This window comes from Papaver somniferum, chromosome 1 (assembly GCF_003573695.1).
Source record: "Papaver somniferum cultivar HN1 chromosome 1, ASM357369v1, whole genome shotgun sequence".
NCBI classification, from domain to species: domain Eukaryota; kingdom Viridiplantae; phylum Streptophyta; class Magnoliopsida; order Ranunculales; family Papaveraceae; genus Papaver; species Papaver somniferum.
The window spans coordinates 172,434,416-172,453,955 of NC_039358.1; the positions used below are offsets into that span (position 1 = coordinate 172,434,416).

At 36.8% G+C, this 19,540-nt stretch overlaps 2 protein-coding genes across 3 annotated transcripts; one reads left to right on the forward strand and one right to left on the reverse strand.

The window, feature by feature from the left end:
• The first annotated feature begins 361 nt into the window (after window positions 1-361).
• LOC113308180 (basic leucine zipper 61-like) lies at window positions 362-2,858 on the forward strand. 2 transcript variants are annotated; one of them, XM_026556664.1, is made up of 5 exons: window positions 362-637; window positions 775-1,338; window positions 1,436-1,526; window positions 1,653-1,779; window positions 2,376-2,858. In XM_026556664.1, the coding sequence occupies exons 2-5, from the start codon at window positions 788-790 to the stop codon at window positions 2,525-2,527; spliced, it is 921 nt and encodes a 306-aa protein (XP_026412449.1). In that variant the 5' UTR covers window positions 362-637; window positions 775-787; the 3' UTR covers window positions 2,528-2,858. The 2 variants fall into 2 exon arrangements, with proteins under 2 accessions (XP_026412449.1, XP_026412445.1); XM_026556660.1 differs by having other exon boundaries at window positions 363-1,338.
• An 817-nt stretch (window positions 2,859-3,675) lies between these two features.
• On the reverse strand, window positions 3,676-17,064 carry LOC113334138 (sodium/calcium exchanger NCL2-like). Its single transcript, XM_026580490.1, has 7 exons — window positions 16,634-17,064; window positions 5,732-5,962; window positions 5,472-5,647; window positions 5,261-5,382; window positions 4,863-5,142; window positions 4,250-4,582; window positions 3,676-4,058 (listed from the first exon to the last, which is right to left on the reverse strand). Exons 1-7 carry the CDS (start codon window positions 17,043-17,045, stop codon window positions 3,810-3,812), a joined length of 1,803 nt encoding a protein of 600 aa, XP_026436275.1. The 5' UTR covers window positions 17,046-17,064; the 3' UTR covers window positions 3,676-3,809.
• Between the last annotated feature and the right edge of the window lie 2,476 nt (window positions 17,065-19,540).

Here is a 19,540-nt window from a genome sequence, read left to right on the forward strand (position 1 = left end):
ATTACCAAAAAAATCTCTCAACAATTGTGTTTTCGCTCAATAATCTTCTTCTCGCGAATAAGCAACTCCACGTCAGTGTGCGCGTATAGTTCACAAAAGTTCGAAGACTACTGCCGTCGCGATTCCCGAGTTGGTTGATTGGCATTTTGGAGCATACAAAATGATGCGTAGAAGTACACAGTAAAAAACTTCTTTTATTGAAAAATAAATAAAGAGAGTGTCTTATATCCTGTTTCACAAAAGAGAAGGTCACATCGGCACGTGGTAGCTGATTCCGCCAGTTATTAAACTACTGCGACTTTCCAGTAAAACCGTTGAGACCCCCAACTTCCCCTCTCTCTATCACTCACTTATTCCCAGCTGTTGCTAGCTGTCGTAAAATCTTCCCCCATGTGACCCTCTTTCTCCCCTCTCCAAAACCTCCAGACCTAAAAACTCAACCAAAGAAAAACAAACACACAAACATCAACCAAATTCAAGCCTTCTAGAGAGAGTTAGAGAGAGAGATATCCAATTCCAAACAAAGAGATAGACACTGAAAGAGAAATATAGAAAAAACATAATCAACAACAACAACAAACAATAACAAGTTTCTAAGTAATGAGAAGTGGAGATAAAGAGATTCATCTGTTTGTTGGTTGGTTATTTGTTTGCTAAGATTCATTGATATAATTCTTTTTTTTTTTTTTTGTTTGTTTAGTCTATCAACTTCTAATCTCTCATTTCTCAAACAATACTCTTCTTCTCTCTCTAAAACATTAAATTCTGTTTTAGGGAGAGATAGACAATGGCTCAATTACCACCAAAAGTTCCAAACATGACACAAAATTGGCCAAATTTTCATCATCAAAAAATGCCATCATTGGGTAATTTGATGCCAACAGCAGCAGCAAATGGTAGTACTCAACAACAGCAACAACAACATTCACCGTCATGGGTAGATGAGTTTCTTGATTTTTCATCAACAAAAAGAAATGCACATAGAAGATCTGCAAGTGATTCAATAACATTTCTTGAAGCGCCATTTGTGGAAGAATGTAGAGCTAATTCAGCTGGTTTAAGGCCTGGTAATAATGAGTTTGATAGATTGGATGATGAACAACTTATGTCCATGTTTTCAGATGATATTTCAACTACTATACCTCAAAATCTATCTTCATCGAACCCATCTACACCTTCTGATCATAATAGTATTAATGACGATAAACCTACACCGTCTGATCAACAACAACAACTTAAGAATGAATCAGGAGAAGTACAGAGTTCATGTCAATCCGACCAAGTTCCTACACCTAATTCCAATGGTGATTCAATCATCGATCCTAAAAGGGTTAAGAGGTAATCTTAATTACTGACTGAATTACGACAACAATTTATATAACAATGTACGTACGAGTGTTGTTCATTAACCAAATTTCTGTGTTTACTTCTTTAGAATTTTGGCGAACCGACAATCGGCACAACGATCACGAGTGAGGAAACTACAATACATATCCGAGCTCGAAAGAAGCGTGACATCATTGCAGGTACACGATTATGAGAAATGCCTTTTGATAGGGCAATTATGCGAAATTCTACTGTAAATCATCAACTTAGTGGTTAATAATGATTATATTTTGCTAATTTCTAACATTTTTTAACGTGTTGTGTAGACGGAAGTATCAGCATTGTCACCTCGAGTTGCATTTCTAGACCATCAACGCCTTGTTCTAAATGTTGATAATAGTGCTCTTAAGCAAAGAATTGCGGCTCTAGCACAAGATAAGATTTTCAAAGATGGTAAGTTAGAAATAATTCTCTTCAATTTATATTTACAGTGGAGTAGTATTTAATTTTCTTCATTTTAAAATTGTACTCGAATTACCTATACAGTTGGCCTGAGTTGAAGCATAACTTGCTCATGAAAATGCATTTTTGAAAAGCTCAAATTTCTCTAAATTTACAACCTCAAACTTTATAACTGGGGGAGTTATATTTTCGCATGACTTTGTGACGTAAAAAATCACTAAGGAACAATTCTATGTGATGAGAATATTGATTCAATTCTCTTATTTTAATGCAGTATCAGAACGAGATTTTTCATCGAATAGATTTTCTTTAAAAAATCGTGGGTTGCAAATCTCTCTAATCCATTGTTTAATGAATCATAGGTGGAAAAGGCTTTTTTCTCACTAGAGACCCCCACATGCCCATGTTACATATGTTCATACTCTTTGCTTTTCTTCTCTCACTCCAATAATTCAAGAACTTATAATTCTAAAGTTCCATTTGTTTTTTATTTTATTTTTCCTTCTTCCAAGCATGTTAGAGTTGAACACTATCTAGAGGATATATGAAGTTAACATTTGTTTTGCTTGGTGTATAACAAAATGCAGCTCATCAGGAAGCATTGAAGAAGGAAATAGAGAGATTAAGACAAGTTTATCATCAACAAAATCTAAAGAAAATGAACAACAACAACAATTCATCAACTGATAATCAAAACCAAAACGGTACTGATCAAGAGGAGCAGCAACCAATCAACTGATCATGATCCAGTGGTGGTGGTAAGACTGAAGAGGGGAAGTGGGGTTCTGCTGAAATGCACATTCACGTGATGTGCTTCTCTTCTTTCATTTGTCAAAAGTGGGGCTTTTCTATCTCTGACAAGCTTACGAGGAACGGAAAACTGTAGGAATATGACATGTGGACTAATGATTTTTTTTTTTTTTTTTTTAGAGATTTGGTGTATTATGAGTTAAAATTGTTTTAATTCTATTAATGTTTTAGGAACTGGGTGTTAATGGGGTGGGAAGCAGAATGTTGGTGATGATTTTTTAATTTTTTTGGTAAATTTATGAAGAACAATTCTTTCTTCATTTTAATTTTTGGTGAGGGATGGGTTTTTAGTGTTTGGCTTTTTAAAGGTTAGGGGAATGATGGGGGGTGGGAAGGGCAGTGTGCTTTGATGTCTTCATTGTCTGTACCCTTATTTATTTTCAGTGTTTTCTTTCTTTCACTTGCATGTAACTGTAATTGTTTTCGATGTTTACATGCCACTGTTATTGTTTTTATTATTAGAATGAAGAAAAAACAAAACAAAAAAATCTTGTAGAAAATGAAAATTGGAATGTTGATGATGCAAGATGAGTTTAGCTCCTATTTTTGTTATGAAAAGTACGATCTTGGTGTCTCTTTTCCTTGGGATCAATCTCAACCGAGTCCCCAACACACAGTAGTAAATTCATTATTGAGATTTGAGATGCACCATAAAAAAGACACTAGCAGAACTGAATTAACTAGTAAAGAGTGTAGAGGGAGGCTACGGGCAAAACGGATCTTGTGCACAGGGATCAAATGGGCGAAAACAAGACACAAGTAGGCAACAAATTATTCACTCTCAGGACTCAGGGTTGATCTGACTTTAGGACAGCAACAGCTTGAGCCAGTATGGCAAGTAATCCGGGTCTAATTGCCAGATTGCAACAGCATTTAGTAGGGACTCAAGCTCGCACAATTTCACAAGTGGGAAACAATACTTTGCTCTTCATTTATTAAAGTGCATGTTCAAATCTTAAAGAAAGAGTAGGGCATAATATCTCCTGTGCACAAGTTAGGTTCAGACATTCAATAGTGTTTCCACCAGAGATCAGTTTTCTCCTTCTGAAACTGGTTAGAAGAAATTGCCTCAGAATGTGTAAAATACTCTACAATTTACTAATTTCTTGAATACAATTGAATTTGATTTACACTTGTAACTATACAACCACAATAATAAACTCTTCCAATGCTTAAAGATTCAATTTGCACTATACATATTATCTAAGTAGCTAAACCCAACCGAAAACATTAATAAGAACGTAAAGCAAGAAAAGAGAAAAGAAGTAGAGGAAAATCGCTACAATACTTGTCCATAAGCGCAAAGTCTTGCAACGTAAACCAATAAAACCCATCGAGATGGATATAGTCATAACAACAAGCACCTCTGCCGCAAAATCCCATGCTAAGCCTTGAGCATAAACCATCACTAGAGTGATGGATATGCCAACGATGTTATTCATGAAAACTGCAGTGTGAATCTGCATGTATGTGCATACAAATTAGAAACATTACGGAGAATGCATAGGTAGCTACTATGGTCAACTGAGATCCGTCATTTACAGGAAAAGTGAATATTAGTTTATGTGGCATGTAAGCATCAGCTGCATTGTTCTGATATCGGCTACGTGCTGAGAAGTATAATGTTAGCAAGACGAGATAAATTATTTACCTCGGATAAAGTTAGAGATGCAGAGTGTTGTTTCTTATGGCGAGCAGATTTAATGGCTGACATTGCTTCTCTGTAGTTCACTGCAATAGGTAATACAACAAACGAGAAGAGAAACGGGTCGATCTTTGCAGCATTTGAGAAATTCTGGATAGATTCAATGAGAGGATCTGCAGACAGTACTAAGATTCCAATCCCAAGTACTAACAGTGAGACAGCTTCAATAAATGTCCAGACCACGTTATCAAACACATGTATGTCCTTATGCGTGACTATGCGTGTTGTAAGACTCGGTTCATTCACCAGCAACTGTTGCTCTGTAGTTGAATCATGGACCTGTACCAATTTCAAAATCAATCAATGCAGAAACTTTTATAATTAGCTATTGTGTGTAATGTTACAATAATGCAAATGTTAACTTATGCATCGAAGCATAGGTCAAGCAATCATTTTTTATACATTTTAGGTGCGTCGATATTTATACTTCTAACTGCAAATGCCACTTCACTACAAAGAGTTAACAACATTTGCAGTTATAAATCTAAATATCTAAAAAGAGTTTGAGAATTTTGGTCTAAACATGGTGAAATTTTGAGGAAACATGTACTTAATTTACCCGAGAATTGGCAGTTGAATTGGGGTTACGTTGGCAGCGACGCTTACGATCTCGCTTATACGCAGACTGTTTAGTTTTCAATAGCCAAGATGAGATACCTTTGACGAATTCATCCTCCTCAATGTGAACATCAGCATAGTTATCAAATTCTCCCATCACATTGTCTAAGAAATCATCTTTTTTCAACCCTACTTCTTCAAATTGAACTCCTATGATAAGTCCTCTTATCTCTTTAGGGGTAACGAATCCGTCTTTATCCCGATCAATCTTATCAAACAACCTAAAGTTTTGAGTATGATATACAAAAATATAATCAAAAACTTGCAAGAAGAGAAAATTTGTAAGTGATACTAACCCATTTGAGAATAAAGAAAAGCTTAGAAAGAAATGCTACTAACTCTTTTATAATGGGAGTTTTGGGAACACCGTCTTCGCTGAGGAGCTTTCCAAGTGCAACTTTTCCCAACACTTTACTCATAACATATTCTAGTCTTCTATTTTGAATCCATGGAGAAAAAACCTAAACAAAAGTATGAAAAAATCACCTTTCCTTTTCTTATGTCGATTAGAATTCATCACCATTTAACGTAAGTTCCCATAGTTACGTACCTGATAAAAGATAAATGCAACTAGAAAACTGACGGAAAAAATCAGAGCAATTAGAACCGGATAATGTCCCAAAGGCGCACCCCATAACTGTGGTAGCGCAACCATAAATGGGATCAAAGAGAACATCATGATGGCGGCAGTATAATTAGTTTCGATATCAATAGTAACACCATATCCTGCAACATCACGAACTTTCTTAAATATCTCGTACCAATAAAAAAAAAACATGTACAGAGTCAAGCGGGTAAAGAAATAATTACCAGTCAATGATAATGGTTTCTTCTTAGATACTAATGCTGGTGTTGAAAGTAGTAGATGATCAGTTGAAGATGTAGGGGTTAAAGGAGGAGGAGATGACAGATCATAACAACCACAAGCAATGCAAGCACCCCATGATATTGTAAGAAGCATTATTGTTGATCCAGATAGTAACCATATTCCAAACTTCACTTGATCCTGTGCTACTTCTTTAGTTCCATATAATCCAGTTGCTGTAGTTTACACACAAGTGTACAAAAGTTTATTCATAACAATCTGACAAACAATCAGTCTAGTTTTGTTGGTAATTATAAAATCTAGAAAAATAACTCAATCACAATTGATTATGTACGATTGAAATGAAATTTACATATTACGCAAGTATATCCCATTTGGTGGTCTCCATAGACAGGTTAGTGCCTAATATGTTAAGCTTTTAATTCAACTTGGGCTCAATTCATTAAATCCAAGTATCAAAAAGAGAAACAGTGAACGTTCTATTCATTGTCAAACTTGACGACTTAACTGATAGGATGATGCATGCTAGACATGCTACTGCGTCGAGTGCACAAAAAATCATATTTCCCACGGCAAAAAGTTACCTACTACATTAAAGCACAAATACCTACTACTTGTGGCAGCTATGACTTGGAAGAAATCATTGATGCGGGTATTAATCATCTGATCATATGAGCAGCCACAATATATGCTACGTTGACCGGGGAAAATTCCCAGTCTCACATCCCTTGGGCCCATCCAGAGGCTTTGTAGGGGTTGCTATTTATCCACATGTGGGTCCCGGATGGCTGTGAGTCACGGTAATTCTCACAGAATTTTTCACCCGGTAAACTTAGAATTATCGCAATATATCAGAAAATGTGAAACAAAAGGACTTGGAACATACAGTTCTTTTGGACATTACTTTCGGATGCCATATTGCTTGTTCTATGGAGTATTTTTTGTAACTCGAGATTTATCGAACTCATACAACTAATTAACCTAGCTAAATTGGGGTCTATGCCACTTAATTGGGGCCTATAGCTACATGGCAAAATAGGGTCACTAACAAGTAATTTCTAGAAACCCCTTAACCATTTGTTTTTGTTAATACCTAATATACCCTTATTAAATTAGTGATGATTAATTTAGTATTAGTTAAATTAATTAGTGTTTGAGTTTGGTTATAGTGTTAGGATTAGAGTAGAAATTCATTTCCTCTTTTAAGGTTTGGAGGGAAAGAAGAAGAAGAGGGAAAAAGAAAAAGTTAGGGTTTGTGATTTTTGTTAGCAAAATGAAACTTTATAGTGATGATGAAGACCCTAGTAGTGATGAAGAAGTGGGTGCATCAGATTATCATGATTTCGATCCTACCGAATTGGATATTTTGTTGAAAGAAGAAGAGGATGTCAACCAAAGAATGCTTGAGGATATTATTCAAGCACAAGAACAAATTCGTCGAGAAGAAGAAGGTGATAATGCTTCTAATAAACAGGTATGAATTGTAACGATCCACAAACATGCTTGCACGTCTCGATCGCCCAAAAAGGAAAAAAATTTCAAAATAGTTTTCCAGAATCGGTTTATTCGATAACACCACATAAACCGATTCTGTGTAAAATCCCCAAATTGGGTATCATAATCGTTTTTTGTTCATCACCATATAAACCGATTGTAATAAATTTTTGGGGAGTTGGGTACGTGACCAAAATCGGTTTATGTTGGTGATGTGCATACTTGAATAATCACGTAAGTGGACAATCGGTTTATTTTCGTGTATATGTAATCCGATTCCTAAAGTTCCAGGAGAAATGTGAACAACAATCAGATTATATGACACGAGAGGTGAACCGATTGTGGACTTTGAAATTTTTTAGACAAATCTTTAATCGGTCTTTATAGTTGCACATATAAACCGATTGTGGAAAATCGGTTTTATCGACTGTAACATATAAACCGATTTTGAATCATCAACTTGTTGATATTTGTTGTAGATTGTTGCGGTGTTCGACGAAAATCATCCCAAACCCGTAGGTGTGATACCTCTGCCCACTATTTCACCGATTTGGAATGGGTAGATAGAAACGATGCAAAGCAATGGGTTATAGACAAGGGAATAGAGATCAAATGCGCCTTAGTTTTAGGTCGTCATTCAAGTCAAGATCGTTTGGAAATTTTTTGTGAGAGAGGTGGGAAGCAAGAAAGTCACTGGGAAAATGAAAGACTGTACGTGAAGAAGACGACAAGAGAATACATTACTAAATCAAAGAAGTATGGTTGCACGTTTAAGATTATAGTTAATAGACCCAAGAGACCCGATGGTAGTAAGGTATACAAGTTCTTTAAATGATGAATGGTTGTCACAATCATGATGATCTGGAATCTCTTGTTGGACACGCGGCCGTTTGTGGGTTGAAACCACATCAATTGGAAACGGTGAGGTCGATGAAAGCGTATAAACCAAGTGAAATCCTTAGGAAGATTAAGGAGGATGATAAGGATAACTTGTCCACTTTGAGGCAAATTTACACGGCAAGAGCAGCCTTTAGGAGGAGGTCATGGGATGGTAGAGCAGTTATGGAACAATCTCAATGGTTAGCCGAGCAACACGGATACACAATGAGGAAACAAGTATTGGAAGGCAAAGTGACTCGTATTTTCTTGGTGCATCCGGAGATGATCAAGTTTGCACAATGCTTCTATAAAGTTTTGTTAATAGATTGTACATACAAGACCAACAAGTACAATATGCCATTGTTAAACATTGCTTGCCATACTTCCGACAAACAAACTTTCCAATAGCATGGGGGTTTATGGATCGGGAGAATGATGTGAGTTTTGTTTGGATGCTAGAGACCTTGAAGGAGATATACCGTGGTAATCAAACTCCGAGGATCATAGTAACGGATAAGGACCAAACACTAATGAATGCCGTTGGAGTGGTTTTTCCGGACGCTAAGCATTTTCTTTGGATAAATGGAGTATAATGTAATCTGATCTTGAAGTAGTTTGTTGCAGCCTTTTCAGAATCGGTTTATATGGAGTATAATGTAATCCGATTATTGGATACAGAGATTTTTAACTAAACAATCGGATTACATATGGTCCAAAATGATCCGAACATGAATCAAGAATCGGTTGATTTGTGTATTAACGTAATACGATTATAGTTGATGTTCATCACATCAACTCAGAATCGGGGTATGTAGGTTCACAATAAAATCCGATTAGCTTCAAAATCGGATTACTATGGTTTATATAAAAACCGATTCTGGGTGATTTTCAGATACCTTGATTAGCGAATTTCAAAGTTTTAGAGGTAAATTATTGTAGAGTATCTCTTAGAAGGAAGGGGTTAAAGGGATTTAACTCAATCACTTGAATTGTCTGTTTTTGGGTTTGTTTCTTTTTTTTTGTAAACCAAAAAGAAATTAGATTATAATTGTTGTTTGTGATTGATTAGGTTTAGTTTTAATTTTGATGGAAGTTGAGTTTTGATTAATAATTTTTGTATTTGTTAATTAAGTTATTATTTTGTATTTGTATTTGTATTTGTGTTAGAATAATTAAAGTTTTTGTAAAGGTTAATCTAGTAATTTTACAATCTTTAGACATCCCTTATTATTTTCAATTGGGTGGTTGAATAAATCCATAGGCCCCAATTAAGTGGCATAGGCCCCAGACTAATTAAAGGTATTTCAGTCAGGTACATATCTGATTTAATTCAAAAGTTCTATATAATCGGAGTATTTAATAATTTTTGATAATAAAATTTATACTATCACTGCTTCTTGAAACGAGTTACTGTTAATTTTCAATTTGATCGTATGCGGAAGTAATGCGTAAAATACCTCTTTAACTTAGATGTATAAGCCTGGTCAAACATCAGAAATACGAAGAAAAAGAAAAAACGATCTGACATGGGAAGTGATAGAAAACCAGAAAATTCGTATCCCGAATCAGATCTAATAAACAAGGATGTTACTATGTTAGTCAATCGTGCTTTCCTTTCTAAGAAATGGTTACGAAATTGGAGTCGTTGGAGCATTAAGGCCACATTAACCGCATATTGGATGAACAGGTAATCAGTATTTGTCTATACCCTGGCCTCCAACATTAACCTTTTCCCATTGGTTGTTAGTTGTTTGATGTGAAAATCAACTAAGAAATAAGGAAAAATCGATGGCCAGTAGCTCTGTCAAGAAAACCGGCTAACGTAAAAGGCAGCATCATCATATACGTGTTAGAAAAAACGGCTTTGTTATACCAAATTTGCATGGACTATGTTTTGATCTCTAGAACAATTGCCCACTACTTGTTTTTTCATTTGAATAGATAAAACAATAGTCCCACATAGACTAAAATCTAAAGAGTTTTAGACTTAAGTACCAAAGAATTGGCTAAAAGGGCATGGATCTTGGGTCATTAGACTTTTGTGTGAGGGGGGAGGGCCTAGACTAGGACAAGGTTGCCTTTCCCGTACGCGCGGTGCTTTGCACGCCGCCGTCCGGTCGATCGGGCTCGGGTTCGGGTGTGGGTGTGGGTTCATTAGATCCTATCTTTTTGCTAAAACTTTTGGTACGTGTTTTACACACATGTAGAAGAATCTTCTTCTTTGTCTGCACATGTTTGTCTTGGCTTTCTTGTCTGTACGTGTTTGTCTTTCCTTCCTTGTCTGCACATGTTTGTCCTGGCTTTCTTGTCTGTACGTATTTGTTTTGGCAACACTGTTTTTAACCAACACACTGCTCTAAGTCTGACAAAAGCAACACTGTTTTTAACCAAACATTACCAGTATTTCTGTCTTACACATGGTTTTGTTGCATGCATTTTTCCTCTCGTTTGTAACGTCTTAAACACTATATAAGGGAGGAGTCTTGAGCTCTTTTGAGATACAACAAAGAAACATCTCTTCTTCTGCTCTCCCTCTGCTTTCAGAAAATAAGTTTTTATTTCTAGTTTCTCTGTTTTGAGCTTTTGCTAACACTGCCAAGTTCTAAGGGTACTCTCTTTGTATGCTACATTGAGGGGTACTATCAGTAGTTGTATCCTGGAGGTGACTCGCCAACTTCTATAGCATCTCAGCGGAGTAGCAGGCGATATTGCCTTTAGGACAGCGTATCGTTTACGTGCCTCTACATTTTTTGTGCATCTCCAGCAACATCGGTTTGAGCTAAGTATATTCTTCTCAGTTACATTATTAGTTCTATGTCCAACAATCTAAAGGCAATATCCTCTTTACTATATTTTTTGTAACAACATGGGAAAGAGTACTGTAGACAAACCCCCAAAGTTTAGTGGAAAAGACTTTAAACGATGGCAGTCCAAAATGTTATTCTTCTTAAAAGACCAAAGGCTAGATGAAGTTGCCTTAGAAAGACCCTCAAGAAGGCTTCATGACCGTGGCTATGAAGATAGACTGGATAGGTGGACTAGGAAGAATTACATGTGCAAAAACCACATTCTTAACTGTCTGGATGACTCCTTGTACGACTTTTATAATGCAAAAGAGAATTTTACTGCTTTTGATTTATGGGAAGCCCTAGAAGAAAAATATCTTGCAGAGGCTTCTGGAAGCAAGAAGTTCTTGGTATCTAGGTTCCTGGAATATAAGATGACTGATGAAAAGCCTGTTGTAGAACAATTCGTCGAACTCCAGCTACTCATCAACGAAATTCTTGCTGAAGGAATGCATATTGATGAATCTCTACAAGTACATGCAGTAATTGAAAAGCTACCACCCTCATGGAACGAGTACAAGAGGAGGCTGCGACACAAGAATCGCGAAATCACCATGGTGGAGCTGGGGAAAAAGATCCAGGTGGAGGAACTTTTGTACTGCAAGGACAAAAGCCTGATACTGAGCAAAGACATGTCCAACAAAGCTCATGTCCTGTACGATAATGCTGCGTCAAAGAAAAGGCACGGAGAATCCAGCAAAAATGGTAAACGTAACAAACAACGTAACTCCAAAGGTAACCATCTTAAGCCAAAGGGTGGTGTCTCCAAAAACACCATCAAAGGCGACTGCTATAACTGTGGGAAAACTGGTCATATGGCCAAAGATTGTAGGGCACCTAAAAAGACCAAAAATGATCCTAAACAGAAAAATAAGGCAAACGTAGTAGATGATTCTGGATATTTTACTGGCATGGTGTCTGAAGTCAACCTTGTCTCTAATGTGACCAATGTGAGAGACTGGTGGCTTGATTCTGGAGCCACAGGCATGTCTGTAAGTTCAGAAATGCTTTCTCCTCCTATAACAAAGTAGGAGACGATGAGAAATTGTTTATGGGAAACTCTTCTACCTCTAAAGTGGTAGGAAAAGGCAAGGTTGAATTGAACTCACTTCAGGAAAAACTCTCGCATTGAATGACGTGTATCACGTCCCGGACATATGCAAGAATCTTATCTCAGAAACCATCTTACTTGGGAAAGGTTTTAAATTTGTAGCTGAGTCTAACAAGTTGTAATCTCTAAAGGTGGTGATTTCGTAGGAAAAGGATATGTCACTGAAACATGATTAAGCTTAGTGTACTTTCTTTGAACTTGAATGACAATGCATCTTCTTCTGCTTATGTTTGTGACTCCTCACATGTTTGGCATGATAGACTAGGACATGTTAATTTCAAATCATTGAAAGACTTGCTAAATTAGGCTGCATTCCTAAAATAAACTTTGACAGAGGTCATAAATGTGAAATTTGTGTTGAATCTAAATATGCTAGAAAACCCTTTAACAAAAGGTTGAACGTAGTACAACTCCCCTAGAACTAATCCACTCGGATTTGGGAGATTTGAAATCAACACCAACTAGAGGAGGTAAAAAATGGTACATCACTTTTATAGATGATCACTCAAGATACTGTCAGGTTTATCTTCTTAGAAGTAAAGATGAAGCCTTAGACGCTTTCAAATTATATAAACTTGAAGTAGAAAACCAAAGAGGTGTTACTATTAAAACTCTTAGGTCGGACCGAGGCGGTGAGTATGTGATACCTATAGGAGAATTCTGCAAACTTAATGGCATCATTCATGAAACTACTGCACCTTCTTCACCTGAGTCGAATGGAGTAGCTGAAAGGAAAAACCGAACACTCATAGATATGGTGAACGCTATGTTAGCTAGTTCAGGGCTACCTTCGAACCTGTGGGGGGAAGCAATTCTCTCTGCTTGCTATATCTTGAACCGAGTTCCATTTAAGAAATCCGACAAAACTCCATATGAGTTATGGAAAGGAAGACAACCGTCCTATGCATACTTTAAAGTGTGGGGGTGTTTGGCCAAGGTGGCCACTCCTCGTTCCAAGAAAACCAAATAGGACCTAAAACTGTAGATTGTGTTTTCCTAGGATATCCTGAGCACACTAGTGCTTATAGGTTCATGGTAATTGGTGAGAACACCATAATGGAATCCAGAGATGTGTTTTTCGAACACATTTTCCCTTTAGGGTCTGGACCTCATAAAAGGGTCCGCGATGATCTCTCAGATGTTCCTTCGACTAGTCAACCCCCGTCTCTAGATGCTGAAACCGAACCTAGAAGAAGTAAGAGGGTCAGAACCGAGAAAAGTTTGGTCCAGATTTTGTGACTCTTACGGTAGAGTCTGAACCCCAAACTTATAAGGAAGCTATGACCTCTCCGGAAGCTCCCTTCTGGGAAGAAGCTTCAAATAATGAGTGGGATTCCATTCAAAAAATGAAACTTGGGACCTTGTAGACTTACCTCCTGGTAGTAAAACCATAGGTTGCAAGTGGGTCTTCAAAAGGAAACTTAGAACAGATGGAACTATAGAAAAACACAAAGCTAGGTTGGTAGCTAAGGGGTACAGACAACAGGAAGGATTAGATTTCTTTGATACCTATTCACCGGTCACTAGAATCACTTCTATCCGGATGCTGATTGCTATTGCTTCTATTTATGATTTGCATATACATCAGATGGATGTTAAAACTGCTTTTTATATGGTGAATTGAATGAAGAAATTTATATGGACCAACCTGAAGGTTTTGTTGTGAAAGGTTTGAAGATAAAGTATGCAAACTGAAAAAATCTTTGTATGGTTTAAAACAAGCACCTAAACAGTGGCATGAAAAATTTAATCATGTAATGATATCTAATGGCTTCAAGGTTAATGAATCTGATAAATGTGTTTACATTAAATCTGTGGATGATTCTCATGTTATTGTGTGCCTATATGTTGATGATATGCTCATATTAGGTAGTAACCTTGATAGTATTAATACCACTAAAAGCATGCTTAACGAAAACTTTGACATGAAAGACTTAGGCCCTGCTGATGTAATCTTAGGGATGAAAATCAGAAAGATGTCTGATGGATATAGTCTTAGTCAATCTCATTATGTTGAAACTGTGCTTAAGAGATTTAATCATGAAAATGCTAAACCTGCAACTACTCCTTATGATCCCAATTGAAATTGAAAAAGAACAAGGGTGAGGGTATTTATCAACTTGAGTATTCTCGTGTTATTGGCAGTCTTATGTATTTAATGAACTGTACAAGACCTGATATTGCCTATACTGTGAGTAGATTAAGCAGGTACACTTGCAACCCTGGGCAGGATCACTGGAATGCTCTCTACAGAGTTCTAGGTACCTGAGAGGAACTTCAAACTATTGCTTAAGTTTTGGGAAGTATCCTGCTGTGCTAGAAGGGTATTGTGATGCTAACTGGATATCAGACTCAGATGAGTGCAAATCCACTAGTGGGTACATCTTCACACTTGGTGGTGCGTCTGTGTCATGGAAGTCTACCAAACAGACATGTATGCCGATCCACCATGGAGTCTGAGTTTATAGCCTTGGAGAAAGCTGGGAGGAAGCTGAATGGATACGAGGTTTCCTGGGTGGAATTCCACTCTGGCCCAAGCCTGTGTCTTCGATCGCAATCCACTGTGACAGTCAAGCTGCTATTGGATGCGCAAAGAATAGTGTATACAACGGAAATCTATACATCTTCAAAGAAGACACAAGACAGTGAAACAACTACTCTCTACTGGTATCATCTCTATAGACTTTGTGAGGTCTAAAGAGAATATTGCAGATCCTTTGACGAAAGGGTTATCTAGAGAGGTAGTTAGATCCACATCGAAGGGGATGTGACTCAAGCTCATAGAATAAATCGCCATGAAGGACACTCAACCTTGTGAATGGAGCTCCAAGAATAAGGTTCAATGAGATAACTAATTTTTGGTGATGTCAAGAGAGCACTATCTTTGTCCCTCCCTATGGTGTAACCGTATGATAGTGCTGCCTGCATGTTTTAGGATGATCTGTCAAGATCTTAATGAGTTCCATGACTTTGCTTAAAGCGTAGTGTGGCAGGACACTCTTAATGGAATCACCTATGTGGATGTTGGAAGTGGGGCCGCTTCCTATGAGAATTTGAGATTTTTCTCTAGAGACATTCATTAAGTCCGGGATTTAGCCCACGGACAAAACGGGCACAACGGCAAGAGCTTGGCAGCTTTCTTTTTCTTTGAGACATCAAAGTGTGGTTGTTATTTCTGAAGTGCACTCACTATTGGTGGTTCAAGACATTGTGTTCACCGTAACAACAAGCAGTTCCGGTAACCTCTCACTAAGTTAAGGTTCAATCTCTGGGACACCTTAGCCTAATATTGATGTATTATGTTTTCTCGTATTTCGTCGATATGTTTTATCATTTATGTGGGGGATTGTTAGAAAAAACGGCTTTGTTATACCAAATTTGCATGGACTATGTTTTGATCTCTAGACCTATTGCCCACTACTTGTTTTTTCATTTGAATAGATAAAACAATAGTCCCACATAGACTAAAATCTAAAGAGTTTTAGACTTAAATACCATAGAATTGGCTAAAAGGGCATGGCCCTTGGGTCACTAGACTTTTGTGTGAGGGGGGAAGGCCTAGACTAGGGCAAGGTTTCCTTTCCCGTACGCGCGGTGCTTCGCACAGAAGCACGCACGCCGCCGCCGTCCGTCCGGTCGGGTCGGGCTCGGGTTCGGGTGTGGGTTCATTAGATCCTATCTTTTTGCTAAAACTTTTGGTACGTGTTTTACACACATGTAGAAGAATCTTCTTCTTTGTCTGCACATGTTTGTCTTGGCTTTCTTGTCTGTACGTGTTTGTCTTGCCTTCCTTGTCTGCACATGTTTGTCCTGGCTTTCTTGTCTGTACGTATTTGTTTTGGCAACACTGTTTTTAACCAACACACTGCTCTAAGCCTGACAAAAGCAACACTGTTTTTAACCAAACATTACCAGTATTTCTGTCTTACGCATGGTTTTGTTGCATGCATTTTTCCTCTCGTTTGTAACGTCTTAAACACTATATAAGGGAGGAGTCTTGAGCTCTTTTGAGATACAACAGAGAAACACCTCTTCTTCTGCTCTCCCTCTGCTTTCAGAAAATAAGTTTTTATTTCTAGTTTCTCTGTTTTGAGCTTTTGCTAACACTGCCAAGTTCTAAGGGTACTCTCTTTGTATGCTACATTGAGGGGTACTATCAGTAGTTGTATCCTGGAGGTGACTCGCCAACTGCTATAGCATCTCAGCGGAGTAGCAGGCGATATTGCCTTTAGGACAGCGTATCGTTTACGTGCCTCTACATTTTCTGTGCATCTCAAGCAACATCGGTTTGAGCTAAGTATCTTCTTCTGACTTACATTATTAGTTCTATGTCCAACAATACGGTGGATGCCCAGAATAAACATCACTGTTTAAGATTATCTAATCCTCATATTGTTCCTATTTTTAATCTTTTCCATTGTGTTTTACTTAAACGATAGTTATCTTGTATAAAAACCTTCTTCTGACTTAATATCGTGTTGCTTGAGAAATAACCAAGATTTTTTAAAATATATATATCAAACCGAAAGCAAAATGAATTAATTGCAAGAACTTACCCATAACTAAGATGGCTTCAGGGAGCGAACCAAGGATTTGAAAAGCACTAGCGCCAAATATACCTGGACCAAGAACCTTGAACATAAGTTCACTGCCCATGGAAATATATCTTTCACCAAGATACGAAACATATTCATAGACAACTACCAAGAACAATGATCCCCATGGTGCACTTGTACATGGCAAAAACCCATATTTCGGTTCACATGTAACTGGCGCCGCTAGTTTTATCTCCTTGGGTGAATGAAACGTTGGTTGTTGTATCACTCGGTGTTCATCAATATTGTACTCAGAATTAGTTATCGTTCCAATGATACGACTATATCCAACTTCGCCATATGACGATAAAAATAGAATTGTGAATATGTAAGAAAGTGTAGAATATTTATTTGCCATCTTTGTTGCAGACATTTTTGGATTTCTGATAGAGAGAAACGGGGAAGAAGAAATGAAGGAATAATTTATGAAGGTTCTGAATATATAGTCGGTAATGAATATAGAGATACGTCAATTGGTATTAGTTTAAGTTAACTGGTTGCTTCTAATAATCTAAACAGCGATTACCTGCTCCGATACTCCATCACATAATGACTACAGCTGAAGAAAAATGTCCCTGTCCAATATTATTTGAGGCCAATCGCAAGCGTTCGATTAGCCGAGGTTGGAATTTGTTTAACTCGTTTTTTTTTGTTTATTAGATGGATCCAAGTTGTCTAGAATCTCTTCGTCGTAATGAGAAACAAAAAGCCAATAACTAAAGTCTGTAATTAATTGATTGGTAGTTAGTACAAAAAGTAAAAGGCTGCTCCGCTGCTGAAACAACTACGAAAGCTGCTGGAAAGCATCATCATGGAATTAAGGTGGCGTTCAGTAACACAACTTTGACCAACACCCAAAAATGATGGTTACACCACTTATTTAATTTGTTTGAAGTTTCATAGATTTTATGCACGATGAAATTGAAATTAATATGGATTTCAAAAACATCAAGACCAAAGTAGAAAACACAAGTAACATGTAATGCAAACGAGTATTTTTGAAGAGAAATAACAATATACCAACAACTATATCAAGCAATTCGAGGATTTAAGAAATAATTTCGGGAATATAATCCACCATTTTTATAGAGTGTTTTTTTTCTTTTTTTTGAAAAGCGATTCTCTTGTAAAAGAACACAAGATTATGTGATAGGGCTTTAAATCGGTAGGAAATACTAATAGTTCCTAGAAATACTAATAGTTCCTAGAAATAATATATCGGTAGGAAATACTAATAGTTCCTAGAAATAATATATTAGAGAGAGTTTGATTCAGTTTTCTGAGTCAACTGTCTGTTTGGTTCATTTTCAAAATATATACTAGATTACCGCGCACGGTGCGGGGCCGACCGAAGATTCCATCAAAATTCTTAATTTTACTGATTCTTTTACTTTGCAACATAAAATCTAAATAGAACATATATATGCGTTACTAATTGTTTTTGTTTTACATCACACTTTTTTGTACACCACACATTTCCGACTTTTTAGTTTTATTCGAAACAATTGAGGGTAAAATTGATCGAATTCATCCGGTTTGATGGAGAAGAAATATAAAAGGAGACCCAAAATCATTGATTATCAAACCAATTTTGGAAAAGGACGATACATTTTGATCCAATTTGGTCGAATTGAATGAAATTGTATAAAAATGTGGCAAATTAGATTAGGCCACCGTTTTTTCAAGGATTTTTGGTCGAAATAATTAACAAGCAAGTTGCATTTTGATCGATTTGATGGTGCTTATTAGTAGTTGGGTATTATAACTCTTCTATTATCAAATCAATTTTGGAAAAAAAAACTATCAATTCATGTTCAATTGAATCAATCAAAAATGCAAAAAAAAGTGTTGCATCCAATTGCAATTTTGGCCTCCATTGTGATCACATAGAAGGACTCCCTTCGGTCGTCCAATTACAGTTTGGTCCTGCAAATTATTGTTTGGTCCTAGGATACGTCATGGATGATGTAATAGTCATCTTGTAGTGACAGAAATACCCTTTCAGATCCATATATATAGGAATTTCTTAGCACAAAAGAAATCATTTTCTTTTTCTTTTTCTCTCTTCTAGTTTCGGATCTAGTTTCTCTCTGTTCTTGATTTTCTTTTTCTTTTGTTTTGCTGCTGGTGTTTGAAGATGAAGAAGACGATTGTGTTGAAGATGAAGAAGACGATGAAGATAATGAACGATGAAGATTTATGTTTTTTTGTTGTTGTTGTTGAAAATGAAAAAGACGATTGTGTTGCTGGTGTTTGAAGATGAAGAAGACGATGAACGATGATGAACGATGAAAATTTATGTTTTTTTCTTTTTTTTTTGTTGCTGCTGTTGTTGTTGAAAATTGTGGAGACGATGAAGACGACGATGAGAATTTGTGATGAGGATTTTGGATGTTTTTTCGTCTCTGTTGCTGCTGCTGCTGATGAAGACGATGAAGATGAGTTGTTGTTGCTGATGAAGAAGATGAAGATTACGAAGTTCATTTTTGGAATGAACTCTGGTTTATATAGGTTTTTATCAGGAGTTCATTTTGACGAATGAACCCTGGTTTATATAGGTTTTTATCAGGAGCTCATTTGACGAATGAACTCTGGTTTCATATAGGTTTTTATCAGGAGTTCATTTTGACGAATGAACTCTGATTTATATAGGTTTTCATCAGGAGAATGAACTCTGGTTTCATATAGGTTTTTATCAGGAGTTCATTCAAAGAATGAACTCTGGTTTATATAGGTTTTTATCAGGAGTTCATTTGAAGAATGAACTCTGACTCTTTGTTCTTAATAACGAAATTTTTGTAGAATTTAATGAAGTGTAATGAAGTTCATAAAATATAATGAAATGTACGGTTTTCATGAAACATAATG

Bases quoted from the DNA above. Each gene is read 5' to 3' on its own strand.
- LOC113334138 (XM_026580490.1), bottom strand. From the start codon at position 17,045: ATGTCTGCAACAAAGATGGCAAATAAATATTCTACACTTTCTTACATA. The intron at 4,583-4,862 runs GTAAATTAAGTA...AAATTGGTACAG, and splicing joins ATTCAACTGCCAATTCTCGG to GTCCATGATTCAACTACAGA. The intron at 4,059-4,249 runs GTAAATAATTTA...ACATACATGCAG, and splicing joins CATCTCTAACTTTATCCGAG to ATTCACACTGCAGTTTTCAT.
- LOC113308180 (XM_026556664.1), top strand. From the start codon at position 788: ATGGCTCAATTACCACCAAAAGTTCCAAACATGACACAAAATTGGCCA. The intron at 1,339-1,435 runs GTAATCTTAATT...TTACTTCTTTAG, and splicing joins GATCCTAAAAGGGTTAAGAG to AATTTTGGCGAACCGACAAT. The intron at 1,780-2,375 runs GTAAGTTAGAAA...AACAAAATGCAG, and splicing joins AGATAAGATTTTCAAAGATG to CTCATCAGGAAGCATTGAAG.